The sequence below is a fragment of the Zophobas morio genome, unplaced genomic scaffold (assembly GCF_036711695.1).
Source record: "Zophobas morio isolate AGI-343-1 ecotype UQ-CSIRO unplaced genomic scaffold, CSIRO_AGI_Zmor_V1 ptg000031l, whole genome shotgun sequence".
NCBI classification, from domain to species: domain Eukaryota; kingdom Metazoa; phylum Arthropoda; class Insecta; order Coleoptera; family Tenebrionidae; genus Zophobas; species Zophobas morio.
In genome coordinates, this window is record NW_026972136.1 from 7,046,859 (window position 1) to 7,066,609 (window position 19,751).

Below are 19,751 nucleotides of genomic sequence, written 5' to 3' on the forward strand. Positions count from 1 at the left end.
ACGTTTGATAATAATTGACGGAAAAATTAGACTTGGTTAACGTTGACTGTTACTAGATTCGTTTAATCAAACACGTCGTATCGATGCAGACTTTAACGTGGAACATTTTAAAAACATCGTTATACAAATAAAAAGCACAAAAAAGCAATGGACACGACATTTAATCGATTCAGTTGAAAGATAGAAAATCATACAAGCAACGACGTACACGACAAAGGAAAATGTTTTCATACTTTTTATTCTCAGTACTAGTCAATCGTAAAATCGTAAATAATTGTAGAAAATACAGGAAGTTGCTTTAACGAAAAAGCTGTTTATCCAAAATTTAAAAAAATAATTAAAAATCTTGTCTGATGTGTATGACTGACAAAATCTTGTACTTGAGCTATAAGTTTGCAAAAAGTAGCAAACTGACCACTTAGGACTGAGTATTCTACAAATGTTAAATACCTTATTTAATACTCCTATAATTATTCGAACCTATATAAGCACACTAAACTCAAATCAAATTTACTGCTCAAGCCATAACTCTCCGGTAATAAAATTTTATTACCATGCAAAAATTACACTACCATTAAAAACCCATATACCTGAAGGCCTCTTCCTGCGATACAGACAAAGCTCGTCCACGGTAATCCCCGGCGGAAAGCCGGACCTGAGCCCCTTCCTTCCAGCCGTGGCTAGGTTGGGCTCCGACGCCGAATTAGCCTTCCACACAACCCTTTTACTGCAATTACAAAACCAATTCAATTACTCGGACGTTCGATATCGCCCCACTAATATAATCGTGTTCACATTCATGCCACTTATCGGCGCTTCCTCAACGCCATCGTTGCATGCCGCGGCAGCGCGCATCGACACCCCGATCCCATCAAAACATTTTTTTTTCAGCGATGGGGGTGCGAAAGATCACAATCGCACACAATGCAGTGGTGAACTGAACCGATTTGAAAACAACAGGCGAATTCCGTTGCATGTCGAATGAGTACCAGGCTACAGCAGGAACTTTGAATTTGTCCTTATTGGAAACACTGGCTAGATTTCTATCCCTTTCGCTTTCCTTGCTGCGGCGGTGACAAGCAGAATTGCAAGGAGTGACGTGGTGGAGGCGGCGGGCAGGGCCGGATTGGGGGGATATTTTGCGACTTGGGGGTGGTGTGTGTTTTAAGGATTGAGGGGTGGCACAGTGAGAAAGATACTGTTGTGTAGGTTGGTTGTCTCCGTCTAGCTGATGTGTTTTGTTTGAAGCTTAAATGAATTAAACAAATTAAACAAAATAAATTAAAAATCAATAATCTAAAAAATAAAAATTCGAGAAGTTGAAAAATAGAAATATTGAAGAACTGAAAAATTGAAAAACTGAGAAATCGAAACACCGAAAATCCAAAACTTAACAAATCAAAAAATTGAAAAAATTAATAAACTAAAAATTTCCAAAAGTGAAATGACGAAAAAATTTGGAAATCGAAGAAATGAAAATCAAAACATCGAAAAATTTAAAAATCAAAAAGCGGAAAAGTCAAATAGTCGAAACACCGAGAAATCGAAAAATCGACACATGGAAAAATTCAAAAACTGAAACATTGTAGAAATCGAAATACTAAAAGATCGACAAATCGAGAAGTCGAGAGCTCGAAAAATCGAAAAATTGGGAAATCTTAAAAGGCCAAAATTGAAAAGTCGACAAGTTAAAAATTGAAAAATTAAAAATAATCGAACAGTGGAAAAATTGTAAAATTGAAAAATCGATAACAATAACCTCGTTGTTGAAACCCTGTTGCAATCAGTAAATAAAAAAAACAAAAAAAAATATTTAAAAATCGACAAATTCAAAAATCAAAAATCTGAAAAATAAAAATTCGAGAAGTTGAAAAATAGAGATATGTAAAAACTGAAAATTGGTAAAACTGAGAAATCGGGAATTTAACACATCGAAAAATTGAAAAATCATAAAACTGTCGAAAAGTCCAAAAACTGAAACATCGTAGAATTCAAAAAATCAAACAATCGAAAAATTGGAAAATTGGAAAATCGAGATATTGAATAATCGAAAAACTGAAAAATCAAAACATCAAAAAATTGGAAAATCAAAAAGCCGAAAAGTCAAATAGTCGAAAAACCGAGAAATCGAAACATCGAAAAGTTCAAAAACTGTAACATCGTAGAAATCGAAATATCAAATAATCGAAAAATCGAGAAATAGAGAAGTTGAAAATTCGAAAAATTGGAAAATCGAGAAGTTCAAAAACTGAAATCGTAGAAATCAAAATATCAAAAGAGCGAGAAATCGAGAAATCGAGAAATCGAGAAATCGAGAAATCGAGAAATCGAAAAGTCGAAAAATCGAACAATTGGTAATTCGAAAAAGACGAAAATTGAAAAATCGAAAACTTGGAAAAAATTTAAAAATTAAAAAAATCGAACAATCGAATAATTAAAAAATTGAAAAATCTTACCAAGAATTCGAAAACTTGAAAATCTAAAACCAAGAAGTCGAAAAACTGATAAATCCAGGTATTGAAAAGTTACCAAAATTAAAATTTTGAAAATTTAAAAAACCGAAAATGTCTAATAATTTAAAGAAATCGAAAAATTTAAAAATCAAAAATCTGAAAAATAAAATTTATAGAAGTTGAAAAATAGAAATATTGAGGAACCGAAAAATCGAAAAACTCAGAAATCGAGAAACCGAAGATCCAAAACTTAATAAATCAAAAAATTGAAAAATCCTAAACCTGGACTGAATAATCAAAAAACTGAAAAAATTAAGAAACTAGAGATTTCCAAAACGGAAATGACGAAAAATTGGGAAATCGAAGAATTGAAAAATCAAAATATCGAAAAATTGGAAATCGAAAAGCAGAAAAAAGTCAAATTGTCGAAAAACCGAAAATTCGAAAAATCGAAACACCGAAAAGTTCAATAACTGAAGCATCGTAAACATCGAAATATCAAAAGATCGACAAACCGAAAAATCGTAAAACTGAGGAATCGGAAACTCAAAAACTTTAAAAATCGAAAAAAAAAATTAAAAAATTGAAAAATCTAAAACCAAGAATTCGAGAAATTGAAAATCTAAAACCAAGAAGTCGAAAAACTGAAAAATCGAAAAATTCAAAAACTGAAACATAGAAATCGAAATATCAAAGGATCAAGAAATCGTGAAATCGAAAAGCCGAAAAGTCAAAAAATTGGGAAATCGAAATAGACCAAAATTGAAAAAATCTAAAATTTAAAAATTGAAAATTTGAAACTAAAAAAATCGAACAATCCAAAAATTGGAAATATTCGAGAAATTGAATAATCGAAAAACTGAAAAATGAAAAAATTTTAAAATCGCCAGATTGAAAAATCAAAAACTCAAAAATTTTAAAAATTGAAGAATTCTAAAATTGGAAAATCTAAAACCAAGAAGTCGAAAAATTGAAAAATCCAGGGATTGAAAAGTTCAAACACTGCTAAACATCGTCGAAATCGAAATATCAAAGGCTCGCGAAATAGAGAAATCGAAAATTCAAGAAGTCGAAACATCGAGAAATTGGGAAATCGGAAATGGCCAAAATTGAAAATTCGAAAAATTAAAAATGGAAAAATATTACATTATAAAAATCGTCAATCGAAAAATTGGAAAATTGGAAAATCAAGAAATTGAATAATCGGAAAACTGAAGAATTAAAAGATTTAAAAGTCACAGGATTGAAAAATCAAAAATTCAATAATTTAAAAAATCAAAAACTTAATAAATTGAAAAATTTAAAACCAAGAAATCGAAAAATTGAAAAATCCAGGAATTGAAACGTTCTCAAAATTGAAATGTTGAAAATCGAAAATGTATAATTTAAAGAAATCGGAAACTTTTAAAATCAAAAATCTGAAAAATAAAAATTCTAGAAGAAACATTGTAGAAATCGAAATATCGCAGGATCGAGAAATCGCAAAATTCAAGAAGTCGAAAAATCGAAAAATTGGGAAATCCGAAAAGGCCAAAATGGAAAAAAGGGAAAGTCAAAAACTGAAAAATTTAGAATTAGAAGAAAAATCGAACAATCAAAAAATTGAAAACCGAAAAACCAAAAAATTTAAAAATCACAAGATTGAAAAATCAAAAAAATTTAAAAATCGGTAAATAACAAAATCGAAAATTCTAAAACCAAAAAAAAATCGAAAATTTAATGTATAATTCGAAAAATTGAGAAAAAAGTGAAAAAATGAGAAATTGACGAATTTCAAAACTGAAATGACGAAAAATTGGGCAATCGGAGGATTGAAAAATCAAAATTTCGAAAAACTGGAAAATCGAAAAGTCGAAAAACCAAGAAATTGAAAAATCGAAACATCGAAAAGTTCAATAACTGAAACATCGTAGAAATCGAAACAGCAAAGAATCGATAAATTGAAAAATCTGAAATTTGAGTAGTCGAAAAATCGAAAAACTGAGAAATCGGAATACGTCAAACTTGAAAAATCGAAAAATTGTAAAATGAAAAAATCGAAATATTGATTGATTAATCGAGAAATTGAAAAATCAAAAAAATTAAAAGAATTGAAAAATCGAAAATTCAAACATTTTAAAAATTGAAAAATTGAAAAACTGAAAAATCTAAAACTAAGAGGTAGAGAAATCGAAAGATCGAGACATCGAAACATCAAAAAACTGAAATATCCAAAATTTAATAGATAATCCGAAAAATTGAAAAATAGAAATATCGAAGAACTGAAAAATCGAAAAATCGAGAAATCAAAAAATGTAAAAATTTTACAAAATTGAAAAACTAAAATATCGAAGAATTGGAAAAGCGAGAAATCGGAACATCAAAATATGGAAAAATGTAAAAATCTAAAATTTAAAATCGAAAAATTGGAAAATCCAGAAAGTAAAAATCGAGAAATCCAAAAATAGAACAGTCCAACAAACGAAACATTAAAGAATGGAAACATTGCAAAATTTCAGAATTAATGAACCGAAAAATTAAAAAATCGCCATACTTAAACATGGAAAAATTGAAAAATCGTGAAGTCGAAAAATCGAAAATTTAAAAAATCAAAAAATTGAAAAGCTACAATCGAAGAAAATCGGAAAAATTGGAAAATCTAAAAATTGAAGAATTGCAAAGTTGAAAAATCGTTAAACTAAAAACATCGGAAAATAGAAAAATCGAAAAATGAAAAAAATCAAGAAATGGAAAATTTGAAAAACTGAGAAATTGATGAATCGAAAAATCCCAACACTAAAATATCGCAGAACTGCATAATCAAAAAATTGAAAATCGAGAAATTGAAAGATTGACAAATCGAAGAATAAAAAACTGGAAAATCTCAAAACTTAAACATCGAAAAATTGTGAAATGTATCGTTCAAAAATCGAGAAATCGAAAAGCCAAAAATTGAAAATTCGAAAGACTGTTTTATTTTCCAAAAATCTCCATGTGCAGGATAAAAATTCAACAAGTATCCATAAACCAAATGTTCATTCAGAACTATGTTAGTTTTTGATATTTAAATAAGATTTATTCAACAAAATTTTAAGATTTTTAAATTTTAAAATCTTAAAAGGTTTGCAATTTTATAAAGAAATTTTGCAATTTTAAAATTAAATTATAAAATGTTCTTTTACAATTTCGGAGATTAACTGTCTAATAAAAATCCGGATAGATAGGAGGCATACAGACAGACGGATAAACGGAAACGGGAGACCTATTTTTTCGTACTTTAGAGGTCATGAAACGTCGAGAAAACATAAAAGAAGCCAGTCAGCCGAAGGACTCGATTACAATACTTCCTTAGCTTACGCTCGAGAAGTAAAAATCCACTTTCTTAGATAAGTCATAAACTTTTATCGTGCTAATATTATTTATTTTTTATGGCAACCCTTATTATAAGTTAAAACATAAATAATTCAACTAGGTTATCACCGAGAGAACAATAAAAAACATCGAAGAGATTTATGGATTTTCGAAAATCTGTCTTTGGTTGTGTTTTTTATTAGACTCTCGGTACTATTACATAAAAAGTTGTTGTTCATTTCAGATGCCTAGGAAAAAAATTCAAAGCGGATTCATAAATCACAAGTACAGGAGTATGTTATTTTCAACTCTGTGTCAATTTTTTTCAGATAAAGAATTAAATATTATGAAAAATATTGATCTAAGTGTCTAAATCTGAAAAATTATATAGGGAACGCATATTACAAGAAAACATATCTTCTTGTACCATGTAAGGAGCTACAATCATTTCATCTACAAAAATTCGATTTTTATGTCTTCAAGTTTCTCTGTGGAATCAGTTTTATTGTTATTCATGCTTTCATAGAGTAATTTACTAAACACATAAAAACTAAAACCATTTGAATATTACTTCTTGCGGCCAATTTCCCCGCATGCCACGACTATAAACCCTCACAAAACCTAGTCCTCCCCTGTCTCGGGGCAAAATTTCGCCTGCACTCCAATCAAGCCATTCTTGCGTCGCCGTGACGTCTCGGGTCGTCGCGCTAACCCCATGACCTGAATTTCACCAGCAAATTACCCCTCCTGAATTTCAGGGTGTGACCCGCCACCAGTTCGAAATTTGATGATGAATTGCCTACGATAAACTCCCCGTTTATTTTTACCCAAGGCACATTATTTCCGTAATTTTCGATTTCTTATAGTTGGCAATAGTGCAGTAGCTCAAGGTCGGCGGGGGGTTTCACCTAAATCGCTGCCCCTAATCTTGGAGTAACTGTGATAGCACGTGATTTGTATGGCCTAGTAGAAAAATAGATCACGTGCACGCAACGGAAAATTGTGTGTTCGGGAAATGTAGGCGACCATCAGGGCCAGAAATGTCGGATTTTTCTTCGGCGTGATCAATCATGCATTGTGGGGAAAAATAAATACAAGAAAAATGGAAAACTAGAGCAGATTGTGATGTTAATGGCGTAATGGTGTAATTGTGGATTAACTGTTGTTGTAGTTTTTCCCGTTCGCAATTGGTTTCAATGAAACCATAAAAATAACCGTTTAACTACAAAGAGAAGTACGTTGTAAGATGATTTGTATAATAGTCTGGTGATTAGAACATCATTAGGTGTATAATTTAAACACTAACACACTAATTAGTAATAAAGTACCAGTGACAATGTAATTGCTGTGTTTTAATTTAATTAGGTTGTTATAGTTGACTTGTGGTTTTACGAGCAGAATAAATTGTGTTTATAGTTTATTGTGATTAAGATTTCACGCTTGTCGACACAGAGGTCTTAATCAATAAATCAGTCAAGTTTTATTTGTACCTCTTGGGTTTTAATATTATAAATATTAAGGATTAAATAATATTTGTCTTAACCACGTTTACTTCAAATTCCTTCCTTTTCCTTCTTTTGTTTCACTAGTTATCTTCATAACTCTTCCACTGTCATTGGTTCCACTTTGTAATTTTCGTCTTTTATCATTTATTTCAGTCGTTGCTTATTTTCCTATACTCTCTCACTTTTTCTTGCTCGTTCCCAACAATGCCATGGAATTTTTTTCCCATCTCTACATCCCAAATTTTTCTATTACAGTTTTTCTCCTTTTCCCATTTTTATTAATATGCTTCCCTACTTCTTTCTCTTTAATTCCCTTTATTATTTGTGTTTCTTCCTTCATTACTCGTTTTTTCGGTGTTTGTATTTACTTATTTTTATTTATCTTTCTCTGACTTTGAAGAACTCTTCTCTTATTGCCTTTTGGTTTTTCCATTTTCTTAATGCCATCGTTGTTTCTCTTTTTAAGACGTAACATTCCTCATTCCACGAGCCATTTTTTTCTGTCTTCACTTCTTATTACATTAGTTTCTACCTTCATTTCTGCATCTTTTATTAGTAGTTCCAATTCTCCTCCTTCAAAAATGGGTCGAAATTCGCATACGGGGATATGTAGTGGAAAATTTGTTTTAAAACTTAGATTCTTCCGCTTGTCAAAATAGAATCCAATTCCCATTTTCACACTAAATAAAATAAGTCAGTGAAATGGAGAAAGGAGTTGGGCGCGGCTAAGTTCAGTTTTTTTTAATCTTATGAGCAAGCAGTAGCCCCGCCCACCCACCCCCTCTTCATTCCAATGACTACTCTTAATATTGTTTAGTCATTTATCAAAATCAGTCTTATTTAGCAGATAGTAGCCCCACCCACATACCCTGTTCTCATTCTATTGATCCTTTTTTTGTTCAGTATAAGATCCACCTTTCATTCTGACTAGATAAAATGAATCACTGAGATGGAGGCGAGGTGGGTGGGCGGGGTTATATGTTCTTTTGTAGAGTGGAAATAAGATCTACTTAATAGAACGTGGGCTGATGAGCTAAGTTTAAATTTTTCCTAGTCTTTTATAAGCAAATAATAGCCCCTCCCACCCACCCCCTCCTTATTCCAATGACTACTCTCAGTACTGTGTAATCATTTATCAAAATCAGTCTTATTTTAGGAGATACTAGTCCCGCCCACCCACCCTCTGACGATCATATTTCTATTCAAAATAAGATCCACCTTTCATTCTGTCTAAATAAAAAGAATCACTGAAATGGAGACGGGGTGGATGGGCGGGGTTAATTATATGATCTTTTGTAGAGTGGAAATAGGAATTACTTAATACACCGTAGGTTGATGAGGAAACGGCTGGGTGGGCGGGGCTAAGTTCAATTATTTCCTACAATCTTTTATACGTAAGCACTAGCCCCTCCCACCCACCCCCTCTTCATTCCGATGATTATCCTTAATATTGTTTAGTCATTTATCAAAATCAGTCTTATTTTAGCAGATACTGTAGTTCAACGTTAATTCTTCCCTTTCTTGTTTTATCCCCTTTATTATGCCCCCTCTAGCTCTTCCTTTCTTCTTTTCTCTTTGCGCCCAGACATATCCAATTAAATTCCCTTCTCATTTTCTCTTTCATCTTTTTCCACCCTTTTACCTTTATCCATGTTTCTGCTAAACCTACGATATCAAAATCCGCTACACGTACTCCCAAAAGTCATTTTCCGTAATCTTAAGATCGGCGACATTCCAAAAAAGGATTTTCGTTTTCTTCCATTTTTGTTGTTCATTCTCTTTCCTGTTACTATCCCTTAGGCCCTTATTCGAAATTGTTTTCACGACTCAAAAAGTAAAGAAAGATTAAAGAATCAAAAACTAAAAGATTAAAGGACCAAAGGACGAAAGGATCAAAGAATTAATAGAATTTGGTTCTTAGTGCTACCGTTTTTAATCTTTTCTTATATTAATGCTTTAGTTCTGTTAGTCCTTTCATCTTTTCGTCCTTTGATTCATTGATGCCTTGGTCTTTCCGTGATTTTATCCTTTCGTTTTTTATGCTTTCTGCCTTTAATTCCTGGAATCTTTAGTATTAATGCTGTAAGGCCGAAAAGATGAAAGGATGGAATAACGAAAGGATCAAAGGATCAAAACATGGAAGGACCAGAGGACCCGTGGTCCACGAGACGAAAGAACGAAAGGGCAAAAAGATAAAACGCCGAGATGCGAGAAGACGAAATAACGAAGGCTGGTAAAACCATAGGACGACAGGAAAAAAGGACAACAGTACGACAGGACGAGAGTACAGAATTAATAGAACTTAAGTACCGGAGGACCAAAGAAAGGTAGGATCTGAGAACCTTTCGTTCCTTTCTTCGAACTGTCGTCCTCTTTTCGTCTTGTCCCTCCGAGAGGAATAAAGGACTAACGGACGAAAAGACTAGGAATCAAGGATTAGAGAACTAAAAATCTAGAGAACCAAAGGACTGAAGGACTAATAGAACTAAAGGATTGAAATAAAGACCGAAGGAACGAATGGACGAGAGAATGAAGAAATTAAGGATTATGGACAGAAGGACCAAATTCTAGGAATTAAAAGCCGAAACGATTAACGGATGAAAAAACGAGAGGACAAAAGCACGAAAGAACGAAAACACGGAAGGACCAAAGGACTAAAAGACTTGGAATGGACCAAAAAATTAAAGAACTAAAAAAAAGCTAAAGAACTAATAGAAATAAAAGACGATTTATAGAGTGAAGAAAAGAGTGAAGGAACAATGGACAAAAAAACAAAAGAACAAAAAACAAAAGGATGAAGGAACAAAAGACAAAATGCTGAAAGAATAAAGGACAAACGATTCAAGGGGCAAAGGACCCAGGGGCTAGAGAAAGGGTCAGACAATTAATAGAACTAAAGCATTAATGTAAGACTAAACGACGGAATTTCTAGGAATTAAAGGTAGTAAGGATAAAAAACGAAAGGACAAAAGCACGAAAAAAAAAGGCATTAATGAACCAAAGGACGAAAATCCGAAAAGATGAAAAGACTAATAGAACTAAAGCACTAATACAAAAGAAAATTAAAAAACGAGAGATCTAAGAACTAAAGGCCGAAAAGATGAAAGGATGAAAAGATGAAAAGATCAAAGGACGACAGCACGAAATAATGAACACACGGTAGGACCAGAGAATCCGTGGTTCACAAGACGAAAGGACAAAAGGACAAAATGACGAATGGACGAGCGAACGAAGGTTAGAGAGAACAGCAGAACAAAAAGAAAAGACGACAGGACAAAAGGACTACAGTACGACAGGACGAAAGAAGGGCCGGAGGACTAAAGAAAGAAAAGATCTGAGGACGATACGATGAGAGGACAAGACGACGAAAGGACGAGGGGACGAGAGAACGATCTAACGAGAGGACAAAAGAATGAAAGATCGATAGGATGAAAGGATTAAAGGATTAAAAGAGAAAAGGCACAAAGACGAAATGATAAAAAAACGACAGGACCAAGAAAAGAAATAACGAAAAACGAAGGCAGTAAAGGATGACTGAAGCTCGAAGGGATCGGCGCACGCCAAGGGGGAGAACGCCGGAACTAAAGGAGACAAAGTGACAGGACGAAAGGACGACAGGACCAGAGTAAAGATTTAATAGAACTCAAGGACTGGAGGAGTAATGGACGAGAGGATATGGACAAGAGAACGATAAGAAGAAATGATGAAAGAATGAGGAGACGATCGGACTAGAGGACAAAAGGACGAAAGATCGATAGCACGAAAGAAGCACAGGACGAAGGACGGATAACAAAAGGCAAAGAACAAAGGAAATACAAATCTCGATAATTGATAAGATGATAAAATAGATGTGGAAGCTCTCCACTATCCCTCTTTAATGATTTCGTTACAATCTTAATATTTATTCTTTTACAAAACTTTTTATTTTAGTTAAATTTAGGTTAGCCGTCTGGAGAAATCGAAACATCGAAAATTTCAAAAACTGAAACGTCGTAGAAATCGAAACATCGAAACTTCATAAACTGAAACATTGTAGAAATTAAAACATCAAAGATCGAGGAATCGAAAAACCGAGAAATCGAAAAACTGAGAAATCAGAATAGGTCAAAATTGAAAAATCGAAAATTTAAAAATCGAATAATTTAAAATCTAAAACTAAGAAGTCGAAAATCTGAAAAAAACGGAAATCGAAAAATTCCCAGAATTGAAATGTGGAAAATTTTAAAAATCAAAAATATAAAATTTAAAAATTCGAGAATTTGAAAAATAGAAATACTAAAGTACTGAAAAATCGAAAACTGAGAAATCGAGAAACCGAAAATCGAAAACTTAACAAATCGAAAAATTGAATGAAAAGTTGAAAACTGAAAAATTGTCAAACTAAAGAATTTTAAAACTGGAACATGGAAAAATTGGAAAATCGAAAATCCGAAAAGTCAAATTGTCGAAAAACCGAGAAATAGAAAAATCGAAACATCGAGAAGTTTAAAAACTGAAACATAAAAATCGAAATATCAAAAAAGCGAGAAATCGAGAAATCGAGAAGTTGAAAAATCGCAAAATTGGGAAATCAGAAAAGGCTAAAATTGAAAAATCGAAAAGAGTAAAATTGAAAAATTTAAAATTAAAAAAAAAATCAGACAATCGAAAAATTGTAAATCGGAAAATCGAGAAATTGAATAATTAAAAAACTGAAAAATCAAAAATTTGAAAACCGCAAGGATGAAAAATCGGAAATTACGAAATTTTAAAAATCGAAAAATTGACAAATTGAAAAATCTAAAACCAAGAAGTCGAAAAATCGAAATATTGAGAAACCAAAACATCAAAAAACTGAAAAATCTAAAATTAATACATAATTCGATCCAGGAATTGAAAAACACCCAAAATTGAAGTGTTAATAATTTTAAAAATCAAAAACGGAAAAATCAAAATTTTAAAAATTCGAGAAGTTGTAAAATAGAAATACATATTGAAGAATTCAAAAATCGCAAAACAGAAATGCAGAAATCGAAAGCCCAAAACTTAACAAACCGAAAAATTCGGATAACTGAAGAATCGAAAAACTGAAAAACTGAGAAATTGAAGAATTCCAAAATTGAAATGACGAATAATTGGAAAATCGAAGAATTGAAAAATCTAAAAATTGTAAAATCGAAAGGCCGAAGAGTCTAAACGTCGAAAAACAGAGAAATCGAAAAATCTAAACATCGAAAAATTAAAAAACTGAAACATTGTAGAAATTAAAACATCGAAGGATCGAGAAATCGAGAAATCGAAAAGTCGAAAAATCGAAAATTCAAGAAGTCGAACAATCGGGAAATCGGTAAAGGCAAAAATTTAGCTATGTGGAGCTTTTTTCCGAAAATTTTTCTTTGAGTCAACGTAAAATATCTCCGGATTTTGAAAATAATATTGATTTTTTTGTGCAAATTACTAGTTTCCAACATTGATATTTATGTACTCTAATTCTGAAAATTTTTAATATTTCCGGTGGTAAAAGTAAATTGAAAACAGTACAGGGAGCCACCAAATACTTTCCAGATTATATAGTGTAAAATGTGATCATGTGCGTTTGATTCATGAAACTTTGTTCCTTTCAAAAGAGCAATCGGGTGTAAGATATCATTACCACAATCTGAAGTGGTTTATTGGTGCTTTCTAATAAATAGAGAGGCAATTTTTTACATTTTTTACTCAGTCAGGGGCCCGAAAAATTTTAAATTTTGTTATTTGAATTTTCGAAATACAAAAAATTCAGATTAAACTAAAATTTGTAGCTTAATACCTTTCCTTCATTTTTCCCCCATTCTTATTTTTCTTACTTTGCCTGTTAATATTTTTTGTATCTTTTAGCACATTCATAATTAAGGCCGTTTTGGGATTTCCTTTTCGTTTGCTTTTTCCTCCTCTGATTTTGTTTTCCCACCAACAGATTTAAAATTGTTTATACAAAACGCTCAAAAAAATTATTGAAGCGATTTATGTTACAGATTAAGTCAAAAACGGCCTGCCTAACTAGACATTAAAATTGTACAATTAAAATTTAAAAATTTTCTAAAAAAAACTGGACTTTTTACAATTTAGCCCCAAAATGATTTTATTAATAAATTGGTAGTAAATATTTTTTATGTTGAGGCCAATGACTTCAAAAATATGACTTGTCACCAGTAATATCTATTTTTGAAAATTTTCTTAATCGAATTTTTGGCGAATCTTGTTTTCAAGGGACTTAAGATCAATTCTGGCCACATTTAAGGTGGTTTTTCAGTACGTTTGTGTCTGAAAATTCTAACTAATTATAATAATAATTAGTAATAAAAGTTTCTGATCCAAAAAGCAAAATTTTTCGAAAATAAAAAAAAGTTTTGGCGAACAATTTTTTTATTAGTCTGTATTTAAAGTTGCATTATTGTGTTACGTTTCCTTTAACAGTCAACAAGATTAATTTTGAGCAGGGTCAAGCAGAAGTGCGTTGACACTAACTATTGATTCTTAATTTACTTCATGCGATGTCAAAAATAATCATTTATCATTTCTGGGAGGTAGTAAAGAAGTGCTTTTCAATAATTTAAAGACACAGGACTCATGCACTATTCAATATTTCCTAAATAATATATTCGTTATAAAATATTGTAAATTACAAAGTTCTAGTTATTTCTATTATTAGTTTGATTTCCTGTATAGACAATTCAAACGCTTTTAGTGTTCAAATATTAATTTCGCCTAATATAAGTTCGACTGTGAATAAACTTTAAGGTGTATTTATCCTATAAATCGAGAATTTAATATAACATGAAGATGATACAATTAACTACGAGTAAAATATAAATTACTAAGATAGGAAATCATTTACGATACACCTACTTTTTACCTACCGATCAAATAACTTTAATATTTTACTTAGAACCGCACTCAGAAAAATTGTTTGGAACTAATTCCTATCAATTAAAAAAAATTGAATACAGCAAAAGATTTTACACAAACTGTACTTGTGGTTTATGATGTCATCTTGATTTTTGATTCTAATCAGTTTTTTATTCTGTCTAATAATTACATAACAACATTTTACAATTTAATTTTAAAACAACAAAACAAAAAAATTGATTACTTCATCTCAAAATTTTGACAAATAAATCCTGTCTAAAAGTGACGAATTTAAATACCTATATAGTTAAAAGAATAATAGTTCATTCACACTTTCATAAAACTTGCAGTACGGATCTGTGCAATATATTTTTGACTTTAAAATCAATATAAGTACCTACCTAGTAATAATATTAATAATAATATTAAACAAAAAAGAATAATAAAATTAAAAAAAGATTCCTCAATTACAACTTATTACAATTATTATTATTACTACATTTATCAATATTTAGTAATAAGTTATCTTTCAGTCATTCATATTTTCATTCAATTTTAATTATTTAGTAATTTTTATTGTAATATTGTTCTTTAATTACGTAATACAAGCGCCAACTCCATGTGGGGATGTAGCTCAGTGGTAGAGCGTTCGCTTTGCATGTGAAAGGCCCCGGGTTCGATCCCCGGCATCTCCAATTTTTTTTTCTTATCATAAACACAAAACAATCAACTTACTTCTTCATTTTCGCCTTCATAACCACCACCCTCCAAAACTATCACATTTCACCACCGCACCCCAATCCACCATTAATCATTATTCAACAATTTTCCCCCACAACCCGATAAGCACTAGCTTTCACCGTCACGTAACGCAATTTAAAAACGATTATTTCCGAAGGCATCGTATTAACCAACAATAATTTGATCGGCGTTTCGTGTGGAAAAACAAACGCCCTACCAGGAATCCTTCTTTAACTTGCACTTATCCACATTTGCGCAAAACCTGGAACCTTGAATCAACCTGTAAGAATGTGTAACGACCTAAATTTAGACCAACTTTCCAATGAAAGTTGGAGCAAAGGCTAAAGGGTTGGTAAATACCACCGTACGGGGTAAAGTTCAGAGTGATGCTAAATATAAAGACCTCTCTCTTTCGCTTCATTAATAAAGAATGCAGGAGACGTCGAAGGCTGGGGAACAATTAATTCAAAGGTGAGGGCTGATCGAGTAGTTTTTTGTCAGGGGGTGGTTGAGGATGGACGTTGTGGTTTGATGGTGGTCAATAATGGATTTGTTGGGTAATGAGGTACGTGTTGTGACTTGAAGTGATGGTATCGGGGTATAAATTATCCCCTGTGGCGTGCTAATAAATTCTAGACGGTCGAGTTGCTTCCAGTTCTTGGTACAGTATGAGCAAGCGTTTTTTTTTTTTAGGTCATTGTCAATCTCGTTTTATTTCTAGTCAAGGGGTGCCTAAATTATTTTAGTAAAACTGAATTTCAGCGAAGCTTTGCTTTCAGGAAGGTTGTAAATGTAATTTTTACTTATTTACTAACTGTTTCAGAAATCACGTACATTTTTCTATTAATGCTACTATTAATAGTGAGAATTGCTCATTTATTTTCATATCCCTTCATTCAAGAATTTGATTTTTGTTGCTAATTAAACGAAAAATAACACATCTATGTTAGATTCATTGATTTTATTTCAAGTAATTTCAATGCCCGAAGAAAGTTTTGGTGTAATCTTGTAATTTTGTTGGACTTTTGATAATTACAGGTTTTGAGAAGCGCGCTTCATGATCGGGTGTACTCGGTACTGGTCGGAGGAGACGTAAGTGAAATAGAGAGGTTACAAAATTTAAAATATGTCATCACAAAGATTTTTTTTATATATATCTGTGATATTTACCTTCACATTTTGTAATTTTGTAGTATTTTGTTTTTTCAAGAAAAATATGGTTGTCTTAAATATGAAAATTCTTGTTTCGTGGATCATTAATTCATTAACTTTGGTTGTTGGAATTTTTGCCAGGAAAATGTGTGTATTTTTGGTTGCCTATGCTTAGTACAATTAATCGCTGGTTGGATCTAAACTAGAAAATGCCCCGAACAATGGGTAGATCGGTAAATATACTTTAGTTCCACGCTTCATGTTAAAAAATTGGTCCAAAATTGATCAAAAAGTTAAAATATCGGAATATTGATAAATCGAGAAATTGAAAAATAAAAAAATTAAAGATAAAACAACCGAAATATCAAAAAATCGAAGAATTAAAAATTTTAATTAATTAATTTTTAATTTAAAATTTCGAAAAATTGAAAAATGTAGAAATTGAAAAATTCCCAAGTTGGAAAATTGAGAAATCAAAAACTCGAAAAGTTTAAAATTGTTTTAAATCGAAAAATATAAAACTTAAAATATCGAAAAACAGAAAAATGAGTAAACTAAGAAATAAAAATTTAAAAATCAGAAAAATTGAAAAATAGCAATCGAAGAACTGAAAAATCAGAAAAGCAAGGAAACGAGTAGTTGGGAAATTGAAAACCTGAATTTTAAAAATTTGAGAAATCGAAATATTAAAAAATTGAAGAATCGAAAAATTGAACAGCCGAGAAGTCGAAAAAAACAAAATTTAAAAAATCGTAAAATTGAAAATTCCAAAAACTGAAATCGAAACAGAAAAATTGACAAACTGAAACATTGAAAAACGAAACAAACAAAAGACAGAAAAATCGAACTAGCTTAAAATAGAAAAATCGAAAAAATAAAAACATCGAAATTTCGGAAAACTGAATAATTGAAAATTTCGAAAGTCGAAAAATCAAACATCAAAATCGAGAAATCGAAAGATTGAGGAATCGAAAGATGAAAAAACTAAAAAATCTAAAATGTAAAAATTAAAAAAATCGGAAAATAGAAATAGCGAAGAAGTGAAAAAACGAGAAATCGAAAAAGCTAAAATTTTAAAAACTCAAAACTTGAAAAATCGAAAATCTAAAATTTAAAAATCGAAAACTTGAAAAACTGAAAATTTATTAATCGAAATATTAATCCTAAAACTGAAATATCAAAAATTTAAGAAATCGAAAAAAATTGAAAAATTGCAAAAAAGTAAAATTTAAAAATCGCAAAAGTAAAAAATCAAAAAATCAAGAAGTCAAAAAGTTGAAAAATCGAAGAATCGAATTATTGAAAAAACCCAAAACTGAAATATCGAAAAAATTGAAATTGAAAAATCAAAAAATTTAAAATTTCAAAACTGAAATATCGAAAAATTGAGAAATTAAAAAGTCGGAAAATCGAAGATTTAGAAAATCGAAAAACTGAAAAATCAAAAATCTGAAATATCGAAATATTGCAAAATGGAAACTGAAAAATCCGATTAATCAATAAATTGAGACATCGAAAATTCAAAAAATCGAAACTTTAAAAACTTCAAAAATTCAAAAATTGATAAAAATAATCAAAAAATTGAATAATCGTAAAATTGAAACATCGGAAAGTTGAAAAATCGAAAAATTAGAAAAATCGAGAAATCGAAAATTTAAAGAATCGAAAAGTGGAAAAAATCTCATAAATAAAACTTGGAAAAATTGAGAAACTGAAAAATAGAAAAATAACGAAATTCAAAAGTCGAAAAATCGAAAATTTAAAAAATCCTAAAATTGGAAAATCGAAGAAGTAAAAAATCAAAACATCAAAAAGTCGAAAAGAATCGAAATATTGATAAATCCCAAAACTGAAATATCGAAAAATTGAAAAATGGAAGAACAATTAAAAAATCAACAAATTTTAAAATTCCAGAACTGAAATTTTGAAAAATTGAGAAATTGAAGTCGGAAAATCGAAAAACCGAAAAATTAAAAAACCTGAAAAATCGAAATATTCGGAAATTGAAAAATAGCAAAATCCAAAAATTGAAAATTGAAGTTGGAAAATCGAAAATTTAAGAAATCCTTAAATTGGAAAATCGAAAAAGGTAAAAAAATCAAACAATCAAAAAGTCGCAAAGTCGAAAAATCGAAGAATCGAGATATTGAAAAAACCCAAAACTGAAATATCGAAAAATTTTAAAATGGAAGAACAATTGAAAAATCAAAAAATAAAAAATTTCAAAACTGAAATATCGAAAAATTGAGAAATTAAAAAGTCGGAAAACCGAAAATTTAGAAAATCGAAAAACTGAAAAATCAAAAAATCTGAAAATCGAAATAGTGGAAAATAGAAATTGAAAAATCGATAAATCAAGAAGTTGAGAGGTCGAAAAATCAAAAAATCGAAACTTTAAAAATGTCAAAAATTGAAAAATTGAGAAATCGAAAATTTGAGAATCGAAAAGTGGAAAAAAATCTCATAAATAACACATCGGAAAATTGAGAAATTGAAAAACTGAAAAATAGAGAAATCCAAAAGTAGAGAAATGAAAGTCCGAAAATCGAAAATTTAAAAAATCGAAAAAATGAAAAGTGAACAACCTGAAAAATCAAAAAATTTGAATAGTTCAAAAACTGAAAAATCGGAAAATCGAGTAATCAAGAAACTGAAAAATCTGAATTTTGAAAAATCAATAAATTAAAATATAAAAAATTGAAAAATCGAAAAGTTAAATACTGAAAAATTAAAAAAACAAAAAAATTGAACAATCGAAAAATCGAAACATTGAAATTTCCATAAATCGACAAATCGAAAGATTGAAAAATCGAAAAACTGAAAAATTGAAAAATTTAAAAATCGAAAAATCAAACACTTTAATAATAAAAATCGAAAAATCTAATACCAAAAAGTCGAAAAATCAAAGATCGAGAAATCGCAAGAGCGAGGTACCGAAAGATCAAAAAATTAAAAAATCTAAAATTTAAAAATTCGGAAAATCGAATAACAGAAATATTGAAGAACTGACAAAATTTTAAAAATTGAAAAATTAACATATCGAAAAATTGAACAATCGAGAAACGGAAACATCCAAAAATAGGAAACTTGATAAATCCAAAAAATAAAAAATCGAGAAACCGAATAATCGAAAAGTCATAAAACTGAAGAATCGAAATATTGAAAACTTCCAAAATTGAAATATCGAAAAATTGAAAAATGGAAGAACTTTCGAAAAATCAAAAGATTAAAAATTGAGAAATTCAAAAGTAGGAGAATCGAAAATTTAAAAATCGAATTGAAAAATGGAAAAATTTAGAAATTAAAAAACTGAAAAATTGATGAATCGACAAACTGAGACATCAAAAAATTAAAAATTTAAAAACCTGAAAATTGAAACATCGGTAAATTAACAAATCGAAAAATTCAAAAAATGGGTAAATCGAAAATTTGAAGAATCGGACAATAGAAAAAACCTCATAAATAAAACATCGAAAAATTGGGAAATTGAAAAACTGAAAAATAGAGAAATCTAGAGGTCGAAAAATCGGTAATTTAAAAATTCAAAAAACTGAAAAATCAATAACCAGAAAAATCGAAAATTTTGAAGCATTGAAAAACCGAAAAATCGGAAAATCGAGAATTAGAGAAATCAAAAAGCCAAAACACTAAAAAATAAAATAAAATAATTGTAGAAAAATGTTTGCCTTTTTGTGGCCTCTTT

At 30.3% G+C, this 19,751-nt stretch overlaps 1 protein-coding gene and 1 non-coding gene across 2 annotated transcripts in view; one reads left to right on the plus strand and one right to left on the minus strand.

Moving 5' to 3' along the window:
* The window catches only part of LOC135139229 (uncharacterized), a 48,166-nt gene extending 33,046 nt beyond the window's left edge, over positions 1-15,120 (minus strand). The window contains exons 1-2 of the mRNA XM_064069381.1: positions 14,891-15,120; positions 591-727 (exon numbers count right to left, since the gene is read on the minus strand). Of these exons, the coding sequence (XP_063925451.1) occupies positions 591-727; positions 14,891-14,910 (157 nt within the window). The 5' untranslated portion in view covers positions 14,911-15,120. The remainder of the gene's footprint in view (positions 1-590; positions 728-14,890) is intronic.
* Positions 14,779-14,850, plus strand: Trnaa-ugc (transfer RNA alanine (anticodon UGC)). Its single transcript has one exon. It is a non-coding gene; the product is annotated as a tRNA-Ala (tRNA).
* Positions 15,121-19,751: the final 4,631 nt, after the last annotated feature.